At 36.8% G+C, this 18,373-nt stretch overlaps 1 protein-coding gene across 1 annotated transcript; it reads left to right on the top strand.

Annotated features, from left to right (window-relative positions):
• Positions 1–9,380: 9,380 nt before the first annotated feature.
• Positions 9,381–11,794, top strand: LOC139136420 (nucleotidyltransferase MB21D2-like). Its single transcript, XM_070704145.1, has 4 exons — positions 9,381–9,614; positions 9,824–10,115; positions 11,072–11,382; positions 11,669–11,794. Exons 1-4 carry the CDS (start codon positions 9,381–9,383, stop codon positions 11,792–11,794), a joined length of 963 nt encoding a protein of 320 aa, XP_070560246.1.
• The last annotated feature ends 6,579 nt before the right edge of the window (positions 11,795–18,373 follow it).

Genomic DNA, 18,373 nt, shown 5'->3' with positions numbered 1-18,373 from the left:
GCTCATTTGCATATTTATAGAACTTTGTAATTAGGTATATAACTCTCAAATTACGGCAACCATGGCAGTGAAATCTTGTACAGATATTGATCTGATAAATATCTAATTGTACTGACAAGCATTTGTCAGTGTCACGTTAGCAAATAGCTCATTTGCAATTTTTTTTAAAGTTTTGTAATTAGTCATATAACTCCGAAATAACTTGACTAAATGTGATGAAATCTGCTGCAGATACTGATTCAAACAGATAGCTAATCGTGGTGTAAAGCATTTAGTTGTGTGGAGTTAAGTAGGGTTCATTGTATATTTAATGAACTTTGTAATTAGTGATATTACTCCAAAATTACAGCATTACATTGATGAATCGTGCTACAGATATTAATCTGATAAATATTTAATTGCACTGAGAAGCATTGGGCGCGTAAAGTTAATACTTAGCTCATTTACATATTAAACAAATTTTGTAATTAGTGATTTAACTCTGAGAGTACTGTGCGAAAGTTGCTGAAACCTGCTACATATAATGATATAACAGATATCTGATTGTTCTTATTACACGCCTCACATGGGTGTCAATTATATTGGTATGCATTGGGTGTATTGACAGGAATATTGAAAAACAATAAAATAAATCCTCGTCAGAGATAGTTACTCTGGCAGTAGACCGTATACACGTCTTGCCTTATCAGAATCTGTCTTCCACTCCGCGTCGTTTGCTCAATTGAACTACTCTCAGAATATACATTGACTGTCTTCAGTTTGTTCTTGTGTTTTAGTTAGTGATTATCCTGAGGTCTGGAAATGTTGCGTAACATCTCTTTACTCGTTGAGACAGGTCAAAGGTGTCTGATCAATGTCAATACATGTCGAGTCACCAGCAGTCAATTTCAATGCTTGATAAACAAGTTTGTAATTTTGTCTAACTCAAAGTCATTCCTCCATTCAAGGGTCACATTAGTATGTCAAGTTGTTCTGTAAGTATGCTAAAATTTTCTAGTCTGTTTACTGACTATTAATGAACCTGTTGTGAAACACGTGAGCATATTCAGTTCATATCTGGTTTGTTGTAATTTCATCGATTTCCACAACTGATACATGAGTATCAAGAAACAGAATGCCTCTATCTCGAAAAAAGCTACAAAAATTATACTGAATTATACATAAAAACGTCAAGCACATGCATCTACGTAAAAAACCAACTGTCATGATACGGATCAAGTATTATGCAGAGTCACTGTGGTAAACTCTTGCAACATGCAAAAAACCGATCTTTCAAAGATCACAATAAAAACAATATGGCTGTGAAAGACGTTGTAGTCATCAGTATAACTCTCCAAAATAAAAAAAAAATCATTTGACTGTGTGGGCGATGAAATCGCTCGTGTCAAGAGAGAAAATAATCGGCCGTTGAGTTATTACTGGACTTATATTGACAACTTGGCGGATATGATATCGGGATCGACACCAATTTAAAAAATCGTGTATGCGATGCTATTTTGTGTGATTTTTGTTGAAATTTCATCAATTTCCACAATTAATACATGGTTATCCAGAGACAAAATGCTTTAATTGCATAAGGTCATTGAGGTCACTGAAACAATGGAGGTATTTTAAAATCACAAAAGTATCTGAGTACAGTCATATGATACATGCACGTAAGAACGGTCATGCACTACGCTAAACAGAACTGATTCAATATCTTGCCAATTTTTGTTTTTAGGAGTTTCGTTAACTTAGGCAAAAATCTTAACCAAACACAACTTTTTTCGTCAAATTTTGCAGTTTGAGAGCAGGGAGTACAAAAATGGACTTCATAAAATTTAACGAGTCACTGGCGGGCCAGTTAATGGAAACTGTGGCTCGGCTATTAGCGAATGTTTTTACTACGGGGGCCTTTGACTGAAAACATGATCTACTCACCCTTGAGAAAGGATTTTTTTATTTCAAACTAACTGATGACAGGGAAAGAAAACAGATGTCATACCACAGAAAAATTACAAAATAAGTTTATGACTTTCATGCAAAAGCTTTTTTCTATGAAACGGCAAAAAGCTTCCGGAAATACAGGAGCAGAATTTGCACACACTAACCTCTTTCTATATCATAATTATTTAAGCAGATCAAGATACAAAAAAGCAAACAAAACGAAGGACTATGTGTTTGATTGTTGGTTGTCAATGAAGGTTACTCTTACTCGGGCTATCGGTTAGATTTTTTGGGTTTACGCCGCTTTCGCATTTTACAGTTATTGGTGATCCTTCCACCTGTGTTATCGATCACCATTTACTGTCACATTTCTTTGACGTCATTTGCCAATACGTGTTACATTTGCAGAAGAGATGTTTTATGTCAACGCCGATCGAGGCATACGTACCTATCAAATGTCAATATCTCGCCGTAAATATCTTTGTAAAAGTGAAGAATGAAGCCGTATTTCAAAAACATACTTCCCTATACTGTCACTTCAAACCCACCGACATAAAAATGCAAACATGCGCGCCAATTTGTAGCAGTTTCTCCTTTTAAAATGTCAAACAACCTCCCAATTGAAATACGACACATTTCTCGCGCATTTTCAGTCTAAACACCGAGGTAAACACTCATATACTCATCGTATTGGCCTGACTTATTTTACATGTAATGACACAATCTTGTATATCCTCGCATAGAGATATTATTATCTCACGAAAGAACGAGTAAAGAACTACCAATGTGGAACAGCCAAGGTCTATGCGCCATACTTAGTCACAGTTCTTCCAGATTGCAACTATATCGACAAAATACTTATTTTATTTAAAACAAGGCAGGACTAAGAAGACACATCTCAGGCCGAACAAAAAAATTGTGCTGTTCCGATAACCCGACCTACCCTATTTTTACCTGCCGACCCTAAACTTTTTAGAGCTACGTAAACACGGAAGTAAAAAAGAAAGAAAAACCCCGTAAAATCACGCGTTCGTTACTTTGCATTTGATTTTTTGCTTGAACGAGGATGTCTTTTATTTTTTCCCTTACATATGTATGATACATTTTTCTGGAAATGTAGCCAGTTTGGCAGCCCTGAACCCCTGAAAATGAACATTTAGAAATAAAAATATTTTGGAGAAAAAATCCTGCTGACCTACCTACCCTATTTTTGAAAACTGTGTTTTCGGAACAGCACAATTTTTTGGCGTCAGCTGTTACCTGTCAATCGAATTGGGTCAGCTTGCAGCTTATGTTTCACTCTGTACTTTAGCAGTTTATCAGTTTTTACCAAGTGACCTTACAGTAAACTGACAACGGCCGTGATAAAATATTCCTTGCCGACAACAATTGTAAACAGACAAAGAACGTACATTGCCTCTAATGGCATTGATCTAAAACCCGAAAACAGTGAAAGGGCCAGTACTGTAACTTTGATGATTTCTTCACTAGTTTTGTATATCAACAGTTCTAGTTCCATTCCAGAAAGCATGTTGAAACATCACTATAGCGTATACGTGTAAAATGCACTGTGACTGTTAAACTTTTAACCTCTGTCTTTACCATAATTCGCAAATCGCGATAAAAATGCAGTAGAGACAATGCACAGGGTGAATTGCGAGCTAAACACTGTATATTTATTTATTTATTTATTTATTTATACACTTTTATTGAGCGGCCGAATTACTTTACAGTAATTTTCATCAGAGCTCCTTCGGGGGGAAAAAACCTACATATCACAGACATGCGTACAAGAGACGGAACTACAGGGAAACATTCCTTCTTATGTAGTCTTTCAAGTTACGTTTGAAATGTAAACAGTAGTATTCTGTCTAATATCAGTAGGTAAAGCAATACATACTTTAGATCCTCGGAAATGAAACCTACGTTGACCAGATTTCGAAATACACCTTGGTACATAACAGTCCTGGCGATATGCAGACCGCGTATTATGGTCATGAACATTGCAGTTGAGAGTAAATAAGCTTGATAAATACTGTGGACAGACACCATTCATACATTTAAACATTAAAAGTGCAGTAAAGTAAAAAATACGCTGTCTAACTGACATAACATTCAGAGATGAAAATAAATCCTGTGATGGAAAGTCAAAGGGGAGTTCAAAAAGTATACGTAATGCTCGTTTCTGAAGAATGAAAACTTTATCAATATTTTTTCGGTTGTATTACCCCAAACAATACAGCAATAGTCAAGAGCACTCTGGAACAATCCAACATATAGCACCATACGATACTCATATGGGATATATGATCGTGATCTACGTAATAGACCTATACGCATACTTATTTCTTACACAAAGTATCGATATGAACATCCCATGATAAAGTTTCATCTAGTGTCACACCTAAAATTTTCCCAGATTGAACTTGGGGAATCAAAATGTCAGAAATATATAACGACAACTGGTTATCAGTCCCATTTATAAGATTCAACCTGTAAGGGGTTGTAATTAAAAGAGACTTTGTTTTACTTATGTTTATACGCATACGATTCGCCATCATCCAATTTGAGATGGGACGAATATCCCTATTTGTGGCCTCATTAACTTCGCCAATACATTTACCCCTTGTAAGTAGTGTTTGATCATCAGCGTACATATGCAAGGAAGAGGAGTCAAAAGATAACGAAATCATTAATAAAAAGCATTAATAATAAAGGTCCCAAAGTAGAGCCTTGTGTAACTCCTGCAGTTACATGACGTTTGGTTGATAAACTACCCATATATTCGACAATTTGATAACGATTTGACAGATAGGATCTAAACCAGTTCATTACACCATCTGATAATCCATATACTGATAATTTTGCTAACAAAATGTCATGATCGATGAGGTCAAACGCCTTTGAAAGATCCAGCAAAGGTACACTGTTCAAATAACCATTCTCAACATTATGCAGTATTTCGTCAGTCAAACGAATTAAAGCTGTCTGACATGAGTAATTCTTACGAAAGCCAGACTGAGTATCAAGAAGTAGATTAGAAGCAGACAAGTAATCAAACGTGGCGTTATATACATGTCTTTTAAAGATTTTTGAGAGAGCTGGTAGTATGGAAATTGGTCGATAATTTGACATATCAAAAACATCACCAGAACCTTTGTAAATGGGAACGACTCGAGCAGATTTGAAAACATTTGGAAAGATAAAACTTCGAAGACTGACATTGAAAATGCGAGTAAGAGTATCAATTCACATTATCGATTCCTGTAGATTTTGCTTGTAACAAAGACTTGTATACAAAATTATTCTCAATTAAAGGTAAACAGAAAGTATTTCTCTGGCCAGTATTTACAAACCTCTGTAAGATCTCAAAATCCATTGTACCGCCAGAATTACCAGTGTTTTGAGAAATTGCCAAGAAGTGTCTATTAAATTCATTGGCAATATCTGAATAATTCCTTAAACAAGTCCCATTAGAAATAAACACAGGGTCTTTATGATTGTTACCATTGACCACGTTGTTATAAATACGCCAGATAGTGGTTGCATTTGTATTACGATCTATGAGAGTGTTTTTGAAAAACTGCCTTTTGGCCTCTATGGTAAGGTGCACAACTTTGTTACGAGGGTTTTGTAAGATTTCCATAGATCGGGAACTAACCTAGAAGGAACGAAGGAGAACACGACTTGTATTGGTCCTTGATTTTATCTCAAAAGAACCGTTCACGGAACGAAACCTTAGGCACATTTCAGGGCAAGCCTGCGTTGGGAAGAAGATAAATTGTCGTTGACATTGAAGAGAAAATGTTAGAAATATATCATCAAAACTTACAGCTACACAGCAAAAATATCAGCTCACGTGACAGGCTCTGGCATAACTGTGGTACAGGTCGGTGTCAGCAATGACGTCACATGGCTGTGCCTGCTGCTGATTGTCCCGCACTGCGAGGGCATGACTGCATATACACATTACCACAGTGATGTGACAGTGACTGGCATTTTACCTGTATCATTGCATATATCAGTTAGGCTGCAAACAGAGCTGTCCTATGAAATATTAGACCTGAGTCAAGCCAGTGTGTACAACTCTGAAATTAGAAGATTATTCAAACCCTGCAGCAGGTCATGTAGAGACTCTGGGCATGGACACACCCTCTTTACACGTGTCGGTCAGGAGTTCACAGCACTGGATACAGTCCTGTACAGCCAGGTCTCTATTCAGTGCTGTTGATACAACTCTGACATCTGTCCAAGTTTTCAGGCCCTTGAGATCCGCTACAGGTTCTGGTCAGACTCTGTTGCAGGCTTGCCTGAAATGTGCCTAAGGTTTCGTTCCGTGAACGGTTATTTTGAGATAAAATCAAGGACCAAATACAAGTCTGTGTTCTCCTTCGTTCCTTCTAGGTTAGTTCCCGCCTCACAAGGACAACAGAAAGAAGGCCAGACAATACGAAGGCCAGTAAGGTGTGGAATTGATTTGCGTTTTATCTTGTCCTAGAAGTTCAGAAAGCTAATATTAGACCTTTAAAACGATACTTAAAGTCCTCTTCAGCTTTATCCCTTTCAGTCCTTTCATAAAGATGGTCAGAAATCAAATGCGACTTGTGTAAAAGTGATTAGGTCAGGTAAAAAATCAAGTAAAAATGCAAACAAATGTCTGCGGTTGGCGGTTTTTGTAGAGTAGGGCGGGTTACAGAAACACGCGTCACATTTTTTGTTTGACCTTACTGACGTGTGACAACAGCGCTTTTCAAACATTGGCGGCAAATGCTTAACACAGATTTGAACAACTAAATAATTTACGAGTTGCAACTCAAACATGACGGCCACATATACAGGCATGTAAATCCCCAGAATTAAATCGACCAAATAATTACAAAGGATTGAAATCAATATGCTTCGATAACAGGCGTTCGAAACATCTCCACAAATACAGGATTATATTTTTGGTAAACAAAATGCAAAGTGATACAGCTAACCCGAAACCGCTGAACTGGATCATATTCCATGGCCTGTAGAATTATAGTAAATCCCTTCCCCTTCAGTCTTCTCTTCATGATTTATTCTTACCGACTTGTCCTGCGTTTTTATCGAGCGTTTTTAATCTGTGACTTTTTAAAGAGTCAGTCCATCAACCATCGGTTTTACTACTGCCTTTACCAATCCCGGAAGCTATATTTTATCATTGACTTTTTCTGTGGTCTTTGCACAACTCTGGTGACATGGCAGTACAATGTTTGTTTTCCTCTGTTCGTCGACCCTTGAGATCTTTAGGCGGTGTATGACAAATAGCTGACAACCGTTTAGGCCTTGTAGGTGAAAAAGCCGGATGGAAACACTCACCCAAAACCCAAGTTTCGAATTCCACCTATTTTACCGATCATTGGAATCGAAAGAGCCTTGTGAACATATTCGCACACGGTTACTACTTAGATCCGATTTCTAAAATGGTGGGTGCAATGAAAAATGCGTTATTCAGACTATTATAACACGTTGGACTGTTCCGCCAACCAAACATAAAAATCTAGTGATTTTTTTACACTGCGTGCAATCTGAATACTTTCGTCGCTGTGATGACGCGAAACCCAGGACAAGACTTCGTTCAGTCCCCCTCTTACCTGGAAAGCAAAACAAATACAACTTTTGGAGGGGTTTGGAATTAGGGTAGGATTAGTTTTAGGGCAAGCATACTTTAAAGTGTTGTATATGCCATTTCTTTCAAAAGTGTTTGAAAGAATCGTTGCACAATAACTACATAGTAATCTTAACAGGTTGATCTTTCACAAGCATCAAAGTGCAAACCGTCCCAATCAAAGCACAGAAACAGCTCTTTTGCGGGTGCATCATGACATCATGCGTGCCTTAAACTCATCATGTTGGATTTCTTATCTGCATTCTATACGATCGACCATGACATTTTAATTACACAGATGCTATCAAGTTTTGCTTAACGGGCACCGTTCTGTCGTGTCCCGGATCATATCTGTCACATCGCAATGAGTGTGTCAAAGTCGGTATTGTAACATAGTCCCGTTTGGCAATGAAGTATAGTGTCCCACAGGGATCGGTACTGCGACCAATAATTTTACCCCCCCAACACACACACTTTTAATGATTTTTATGGAACTTTTACGAATTTTTAATGGAAGATGCCAGTAGCTATGCGCAGAGTCAGCTATGTAAGCTCGACCAGTTCAAACTGGTCTTATTTTTAGTCCATAGTATATACTTTGGCTTATTACGAACAAAAATGACGTATTCTCTGAACACATTGTGCATGATTTGGCACTTGTTAATCATAAAATGTATGTTTCCATTGCATTGCATTGCATTGCAGAGTCCTTCTTGCTTCTGAAAGGTTTTGGCGAAGCAGAAGCATTCAACCGCTATCGGAATCGATTGGGACTACTCGACGGGAGGCTCTCGAAGAGAAACCAAAATATTTGGTAAGACTGCATTCATAAACTACTTGAGGAGGTGGAACATAACAGAAAAGGTTCCCTGTTGGGGGGGATTTTTTTCAAATGCCCCGCTTCTGACTTGCTGTAATTTGAAATCCTCCTTAAAAATAAATCTGGTCTGATTTTGAAATTAACCACACAGATTTTGTGTCTATGTGTGTTTCCCTTCCAGTGAAGGAGGGCGCTGTTTTGACACATTATCTTGTAGAAAAATTCATCTAAAAAACAGAAAAAACAGCAATCTCACAGAAAAGCTTTGGAAACAGTGTGACTTGCCTCGCCTGTCAGAAAAATGAACATAATTAAGATAGTTGTATAATAGGGACATGAACTGTGGCTTTTTGCAAATTTTCAGAATGTTTTGCTATCTGTGTATATACTGCAGTTTCTTGTTCTACTCCCACAGCATTCTCGAATAAAAACCATTTTCTACAGCAAAAGGACAGCCATAAAGGCTTATATTGGTGGCATGTACAATGAAATCTTCATTTTATGCCTTGACCCTTTCAATAACTCTGCTTTGCTGATTGGAACCCTGCTGGATCAGTGGACATGATAATTATCATATTTTATATGAACAGTTTGAGTCACCTTTTAAGTCATAATCTCATACACAACTTCTATTGATCAGTCATCTATCACTTTTTATCAGTTTTTTGAGTCAATCACACCATCTTCACATCATTATCGACAATAAATGGTTTTTCGTTTTTCGTGGTTCAAAATTCATATTTATATGCTCTTACTTCTACTTCCTTTTTATAAATGCAAAAGCTGCTGTCGATGACTACTACAAGTTCTCGTGTTACATGACAGCAATAGGGACATCGCAAAACGTGTCAGTCAGGGACGCTCGGGCGAAGCTGATACTCTGACATTAATATCGAACTTTGCCCATTACGCGTCCACACTAGACCAGTCCAGCATGAGAATCGATTCCACTTCAAAGGTATTCGTCCATCATTTAAGTAGATTGATCGACTTCAATGTGCAATGGCTCCTGACATCGGAAGGCGGAAATGTGAACCCAAGACACCGAATAAGCTTACTGGTCGCTTGGCTGAAATATTCAAGTATATTTTGAAACCGTGCTTCAACAATCTGAAGTCCGTTGATGGGTATGTGTGGACAGGGAGTACTAGTGAGGGATTCGCCATCACAGACCACAGTGCCCGAACTACACGTGGCTTCATAGACGAGATGGATTTGATGATACCAGTTGCTATGGTAACAGAAGCTGCAGATGGCATCGAAATTACAAATCAATATGCCGGTTGCAGCAACGTTGATGTTGATCTTGATGTTAATGGAGCATGGAGTTTTCTTCCGTGGAGTCGAAAGAGAGGCTTAGAGTTATTAGTCAGCAAGCTTGAAAGGATGGTTTTTCCGCGAGGCATAACAGAAATCCACCTTTAGAGTGGATTGACACTTCCCAGCCTGGTTACGTATACATACACGTACGACGGGACAAGACAGACGCTTTCACGAAAGAATTTTTGACCAAGCTCTGTACTACAATCTCATCTGACACTGGGGAGGAAGACCACTTTCTCTCAAGATCTAAACTGCTGAAGATCCAAGGAGATTACGTACGTACGCGTTTACCTGCCGTTCAATCAAAAATTGACAAAACCTCTCGGGAATATGGTAGGATCGGCGGTAGAGTACAGTTGTTGCAACAAGGGCCAGTTCAAACCATAAGTGTTTTCTATGAAGCAACATCTGAAGGTATGAAAAAGAGGCTTATTATAACCGTCGATATCGACATTATTTTTTTGCTCTTTGCTCTTCTTTGTTCTTTATTAGACAACTATCTTTAATGATTGACGATTAAAGAGGCACTCCCACTTGGTAAAATTTTTAAAACACATTTTTTTAATGCCAATGGTCGATATTTGACGTGGCGACTGCATGCGGATCGCGAGATATCGATAAAACATATCCTCAAAAAAGTAAAAGTTTGAATTCCGGTTGCCCATCCAAGCTGAGTCTTACTGACTCGGAGAAAAAACGAAAAACAAATTCTGCTGATTCCACTAGAATTCGCATAGTTGACTAGCATGGATAATTGCAATTGATACATAGCTGCCGCGGCTATGTATCGAACCACGCGTAACTGTGTGGCAGACGAGAAAATGTAGTCATCAGAGGCGACTGATATTTTACACGTAAAATCTGATATCTATGTAGTATTGGTTAAAAATATAATAGAACGGACTGACAATAATGAAAACGACAAAATTACAAGAGAAGTTAACAAAATTACCTGAAGGGAAGGCATAAGGATTGGGAGGTAAAATTGCGTTGTTCGAACTTATTATGGACTCCCTAGAATATCGTAAATCAGCACAACAACGAACCTTCCGGGGATTTCGGGTCATAATCAGAAACGATCGTAAAACTTCGGGATGTGAAAAATACGCTCGGGAAATGACATATTTTTATCGATATCTCGCTATCCGCGCGCAGTCGCCACGTCAAATATCGACCGTTGGCATTAAAAAATGTGTTTTAAAAATGTTACCAAGTGGGAGTGCCACTTTAAGACCCGGTTAAGTCAAACATTCAATGATTTACATGTTTAGAGTACAAAGAAAGGTAGCATCGTGTCATTTTTATTCAAGCTTAATATGTTCATATTATTTAATCAATACATATTTGATGATTACCTTGTCACTTTTCAGATGGTAAAACAACAGCAGAATTTGAGCAAACGGTGGATTGCGCCTTGGCCTTGGTCTGTAAAGAATGGCCGTCTATAGCTAAGAAGTGGGAAACACGAGATCGGAAATGGCCAGCCAGTGATGTTATTAATGCGATCATCGTTGCCGGTTGCCATGTCGTACCAAAGTCCTATCCAGGGGAAGGCGGTGACGAGTGTCTGCAGTGGAGACTCTCTTTCTCTCTGGCTGAGAGAACCCTGGCTCATACTTTCACAGAGAAACAGAGGATGTTCTACCTCGTTGTGAAGAAGATTTGGCGAATGTATTTGAAGGTCAGTGACCATCTGGTAAAGACGTTTTTTATGTACATGTACTTGTTACCACTTTGACAACAGTGCGCTCATTTGCAGAGCTACACATGTCCAAAAATAATGTACCTATTTTTGACGCCATTCAGTTGTAAAGCTTTTGTTTCATCAGATTCAAGCCGTACATTCAAATACGAAAGCATTCATTATATAGGGCTAGGGTTTAATGGACCAGATGCTCTGATTTTGACAACGTGTAAGAAGTATAGAAAATACCATGACGTTCGATTGATATCCACTCTGTTCCCAGGAACCAAAGGTACTCTCCTCTTATCACATGAAGACGACCATGTTCTGGGTTAGTGAACAAACACCAGCTGAAAAGTGGACACAGTTTTACCTGGAGACAGATTTCTTGAATTTTTTGATCAGCTAGGACGTTTCCTGGAACAAGGCAATGTGCCAAATTTCTTCTTGCCCGAAAATAACATGGTTAGTCATATTCCGAAAAGCGAGATTGAAGAGGTGCTCAGGAAAGTCAGAGACATCCGTAAAAGACCACAAATTTACATGGAAGATCTAAATCTGCCTAGCAATGGTTTTTATGTAAGCAGGACATCGTTGAGCTAAACCTGATTTTGTCTTCTTAAGTGTTTTTCTTTGTTGATATTAATTGTCAGACCCACCAAAACAAACAAAAATTGTTACTTGCACTCTTTCAGCATTGGGCAATTTGAGTTAATTAACCTAATCAAATGGCTGCCTATATGTCATATTTTTCCTAAGATAGAGGATCCAAATTGTCTGTATATTTTTTTTTTGCTTTTTTTCACAAAGACTTTGCTAAAGTCAATATAAAAAAGTAAATGTTGCCATTTAATATTTGATTGATATACTAATTTGCAAAATTCTACGACCATTATTTACAATGAACAACTAAACATTCGCTTATTTTTCAATGATTTTGCTAAAGACAATTTAGAAAGTATATCTTGCCACTAAATAGTTCTTGTGATATGCCAATTTGCATTAATAATGGTTTGTATGATATGCTTATATGCATGTCCGGCTAGGTGTATAACCGTATTTATAATGAATAACTCAACGGTCGTTTTTATTTTGCCAAGATTTTGCTAAAGACAATTTGGAAAGTATGCCTTACCGTACACTAGTTTGTATGATATTCTAATTTGTATAATTTTAAGATGGTGGCCATGTGTATAACTTTCATTATATCCAATAAGTCAACATAAATAACAATTATTTTGTTTTGTTTTTGTTTTGGGGGGGTTTTTGGTTATTTTGCAACTACTTAAATACAATGTTTTTTTCATCGTTTATGCTATACAGTTGTGGGTACATCACACGATTGTCTTCCTCAAAACATGGACAAAATGCTTGTATAAACAGACATAATTGCTTCCAACACATTAGTCATTATCTGTCTGGTCTGATCAATCTATTTGCATCAAATGTGATTAATGCCTAGAACTCGATCAGTACTCATACTTTATGGCAAATATGTAGCTACTAACAGGCAGGAAGTATGCATGCACATGTAAAAACATAATCCCGGACAAAACCTCGGACTCTTAGTTCACCTAGACCAATTTTTTGTTGGTCCTAGATTACGAATTTTGCAATCGGTATGGATCCGAGGTCACATTCTTAGCGAACCGGTACTGTTCCAATGGACCTTGACTATTTTGCAGTCAGACTGTTCCAGAAAAATTAAGAGAACTTGAACAAGTTCCAAAAGCACATACGGATAATATGAAAGCTTGACTACGATAGATAATAGTTCCATCACCACATTATCAATTTGTGTTAGAAGTTTATCTTGTATGGTAGATCCAACATGAACAATTGGAAATGAAACGACAGCATAACCAAAACACAATTTGCGGGTCTTCAATCGTGCGTGAATGATTTTATTCGATCACAGTGCTGGTAAACGTGACACACGGCGGAACAATGTAGATTATGTATGTAAGTCTGATATTTAATCAGTATCTTGCAGGATAAGCTGGTATGGACTCATTTTCTTGGAACGAATCTTTATGTTGTATTTCAATCGTTAAAAGTCCATGCCGCTGTATGTTTCAACATTATTATAATAATTATGATCTGAAATGAAGGTTTTCTGTTCTGATTGGCAGTAGGCATGCTTACTATGGTTGTGATTATGTTTTACCATATCTTTAAAAATGGTATAACAAATACAATAAATAATGTAAAATACTACCATGGAAAGCATCTCAAACTATAACCGCTTAAGAACAGCATCGTCAACAGCGTAGATGAATCACGTGATTTCAGTGACTATATGTATCACAACCTACAAAAATGTGACTGACCAAATCATTGTATTCGAGGAAATTCTAGTACTTTTTGTTGTACAGCTATTTTGCGACAGGAGGACGACAAGCCAGGCTTGTTGTTTGCTTCAAGAATATAAGTCATTCAATAATAAATAAATATATACTTATATATCAATTCAAAGCGTGTTCATTTCGAATTACTTGAATAAGATAAAATAGTATTATGCTAAATGTCCATCGATTTATCAAGTTTAAAATTGTACATTAATTACACGGTAATCAATAAACACTCATCTCGTTTTACCATTATCGTCACAAAGTTAGAATCATTTTCTTTCCTCGCTATTTACCTTCATTAGCTGTGCTACTAGAGTGGGTGGCTTTTAATTGCAGATCTATTCATCAAATTCCAGCTTTGGTACAATAAAGGCAAAGACACAAACTTGTTTAGGAATTACCGTGTGGCTAATGTATAAATGTACCTCTCGATAAACCAAAGAACAATTAACTTTGTTCTGGGCAACAACGCCATATATATATAAACAATTTCATGGCGGTTTGGTAGTTCAGTGGCTGAGCAATTTGCTGAATTGTGGTGGGGATGGAGGGACAGCTTTTATTTAATTGACAACTTGAGAGGGTGAAAGCTTTAGACAGATAAAGTGTACGATTTCCTTATTTACGATGTGCAGATGGTGAGGGCGAAAACATTTGCGAATGGGCTCTTTGACAGTTTGTAAATTTCCACAAAACTGATGATATTGCATAAAATCTGGAAAATAATTAATTTCAAATTTTGACCGCAAAAGCTAAAACGTCAGCTACTTTAAAACTTAGTCTCAAAAATTTATAATGCCGAGGAAGCGATTTTTCATGATTGAGATAAAACAAGTCCACGGTAACTGGCGAAAAGACCCTAGCTAGAAGGGAACGAACGATGGTATGGTACATGAAATGGATGAACCGCCGAATATATATATATATATATATATATATATATATATATATATATATATATATATATATATATATATATAATATATATATATATATATATATATATATATATATATATATATATTATATATATATATATGATAGAATTAACGGGCGAGGCTTGCCGAGCCCGTTAATTCGGCTTTCCTCGAGCCCGCGCCCACAAATAAACGTTAATGGTCAGAGCGGAGTCTGTTATTTCCATTATATTATCAGCGAACCAAAGAAAACCGTCAAAATTTCCGAAAATTTCAGGAGCGAACGACAACTTGGCCCCAGAAACGGAGCAATACGCGACGCACTGTCACGCGTGCTGTAAATTGGCAAATCCGGGGATGCTTTCAGAAAAAAAGTATCTCAACTAGACCTACAAGTGCTCCATTTTATTTGTGATTGATTATGATTTACGTTTGAGCTGTAAAGTTAAGATACTTTGAGTTGTTAATCTTATTATTCATATTCACGGGCATGTAAACAAACCATTACTGTGTATTTGTGGTCAGTCACATGGTTCAGCTCGACCAATCAAAATGCGACTGGCAGGGCATGGTAATATAAATATTTTATATTTTACTTACACTTTTACTGAGCGGCCGAGTTACTGAAATAGTAATATTCATCGGGGCTCATACAATTAAAAGTATATTAAAGGGGAACATTTTCTTTTGACATATTCTTTCAGTTTACATTTGAAAGTGTACAGACTGGTCAAATTATTGTGGAGCATAACCATTCATACATTTGAAACTTAAAAGTGCCATGAAATAAAAAATTCTTTGTCTAATCAACATAACTTGAAATTACTGAAGCACCAATTTCTAAAAGCTTGTGATTGACATTATCAAAAACTGTAGATTTCGTTGTAACAATGACAAATAAACAAAGTCGTACGTAATAGGAGGAATCTTAAAAGAAGGTAAATCTTATAATTATTTGAATTTGTCAAATTGTTATAGACACGCCAAAGCGTAGTAGCATTTGAGTTTTCAACAATATTGAAATATTTTGAAAGATATCTGTTACTTAAGTTTCATGTATCCTGCAATCATCAGACAGAAGAAGTTAAACGATTTTTAGCCCAACACTCTTACATATGTATGATCGGGACGAACCATTCTATTTCCAGGATGTGTTAACATTTGATCAATAATATTATTTTGGTGGCAATATTTGAAACCAACTCCGGGCGTTTCTTTAACAGCGTAGATTTGTGAGCATTGATAATGTGTAGTTTTTCTGATATACAATGTAAGCAGAAACAAAAATTGACAATGTGTACCCTGGATCTCTACATATGACCCCGTCAACCATCTCTTCGAAAAATAAGTACATGTACATATAATCACGCAATCCTGAAATCGTCAGTTCAAGTGACACAAGTTATGCCAAATGCACGCATCATTGCCTAACGCAGACCAGCTACCATTGGCGACATTATCCATCAAAATAAAATAAAATACACCGAATCAGATAACCTGGGGATGTAATCCATACAACACAGCGAGGTGCGCCTGTTGCACCATGATCCAAAATACTACCCATTTCAAATCGACAGTCACCGGAAAACTTTCGCCATCAATTATAACGTGAACTGCAAATTTACTAATGTTATAGACATGCGGCATTTAATACATCGGGAAAACTTCACAATCATTTCTCAAATGTCGGAACGGACACCGCTTAAACATCAGCATAACAAATCTGACAGATCGCCGTATGTTTTAACCTACTTCCGGATTCCTGGTCACACCTTGCAAAGACAATGCTTTAACAGCTTACGTACTTTACCTGACTCCCAACAGAAACACTCACATGACCAAACACCTTGAAAGTTTATGGATATGTAGAGCTGGAATATATATATATATATATATATATATATATATATATATATATATATATATATATATATATATATATATATATATATATATATATATATGATCAATTACATTTCCTGAAGTCTATTGGAAAGGATTCCTTGTGAAAATTTTTCATCAAAGAATCAACAGATAAATCTGAAGCAGTGTGGTTTGGTGCGTGTAGATGTTCAAATATTGGTGACATCAAGTTGACGAAGGAATCTATCAATGCAACGGATGTGTGTTATTTTTGTACTCATAAAGGAAATTATAACTGTTTGAACTGGGATAGGATATATTTCAGAGATAGAACCTAGCTGTTCTATCTCTGAAATAAGAGTGATTGTGTAAATTAATTTTATTACACTTGGCGCCTCGTAAAATCACTATCATTCATCGACACAGCATAACATAAATAAAAAGATTCTCGGTATCGGCTGTTTTTGATTTCATTTCTTTTTCGATGCATTTGTTTATTCTGAGTCAAAAGTCTTCGGCCCATGTTACATTAACGAGATATGTATGACTCAACAGTGATTATTTGGTTTACATTGGTACGTATCCTAATACACGAAACGTGTGTGAATCTAAATCTCGTAACAATTCTTTTTCTCGATTTGAAAGTGATAAAGTAATTCAATAAACTTAAGGTTGAATAAACTTCAAATATACTTTTTAGAGACAACACGAGCAGAAAGTTACAATTCACCATATATGTTTAACTATGTCCCCTATTTTATGATACAGATTTACGGCCATATCTTTTCAAATTTGAAATTTTGCCGCTCGGGCGTGATCAAAACTTTCACTTCAGCATAATGAAAACTACTGCTAACTCTCGGCAATATTACTGTCATACATAGCGGTGCAATCAACGTAGTTTTGCATTTTCCGAAGGTCGAAGGTTGGAGACCAGGAAAGCAAACGGCACTATTCTCAAATTAAATGTTTCCTGACTGATAATTTCCACTTTATCATTTCTTCAGAATGCAAATTATGGCAAAATTATCTCCGGAATAATTAGACAAATATATTGTAGTTTTAAATAGCCTGTCAAAAAAAAACTATATTCTATGTGTAGCGCCATCTTCGGCAAATGGGAAAAGTGCTTTTGTTTGGATGCAGCTAGAATTATAATCGGAAGCCTTCAAGAATAAGCTAAATTCAAGTCAACACACACTAGTTAAACCCGTCTGATCTATTGTAAATGTCAACATGATTTAGTTTGACTGATATAATCAACAGCAGAGTACATTTGCTGCAGTCATAGACTGTTGACTGTTGACTGAGACTGTTGACAATCGCTATTGCTATGGTGGCCTGCAATTCGAACGTTTTCCTGCCTCTGGCTGTCTATTATGCGGACAAGTGTATTTTACGGTTCCTGTCACAGTGACAGCGTCGTTACTTTTATAGACAAAGAAGGCACGAGGCATTGCCGACAGTCCACTTCAGTTGTGTCAAAGAGAACATTGCAAAGTTTGCCACAGATGGCGCTATACAAGGTATTCCCGCAATGCTGCAGCCACTGTTTTAGGTGGCAGTCGCTACGACTCATAAGAGCTAATTTGCCAACGGCAAAACAAGTTTTTGTACAACGATAACATTAATAACAAAGGAAACACCCTATTCTCTGAAAAAATGTTAGGATCAAAATATATCTTCGATGACAACAGAAATAACTGGCTTAAACAATGTGAAATAATTTTAGATTAAATTAAACACACACAAGAGAGAATTAAGACAGAATATGAAGCACTACACAATTGTATTCCAGATTGTTGGAAACAAATAATCATATCGGAAAAAGCTGTGATATTCTAGAGTGTTTGATAG

The sequence above is a fragment of the Ptychodera flava genome, chromosome 7 (assembly GCF_041260155.1).
Source record: "Ptychodera flava strain L36383 chromosome 7, AS_Pfla_20210202, whole genome shotgun sequence".
Taxonomy (NCBI): Eukaryota; Metazoa; Hemichordata; class Enteropneusta; family Ptychoderidae; genus Ptychodera; species Ptychodera flava.
The sequence above is the reverse complement of the archived record's forward strand: the minus strand, read 5'-3'. Positions and strand labels throughout refer to the sequence as shown.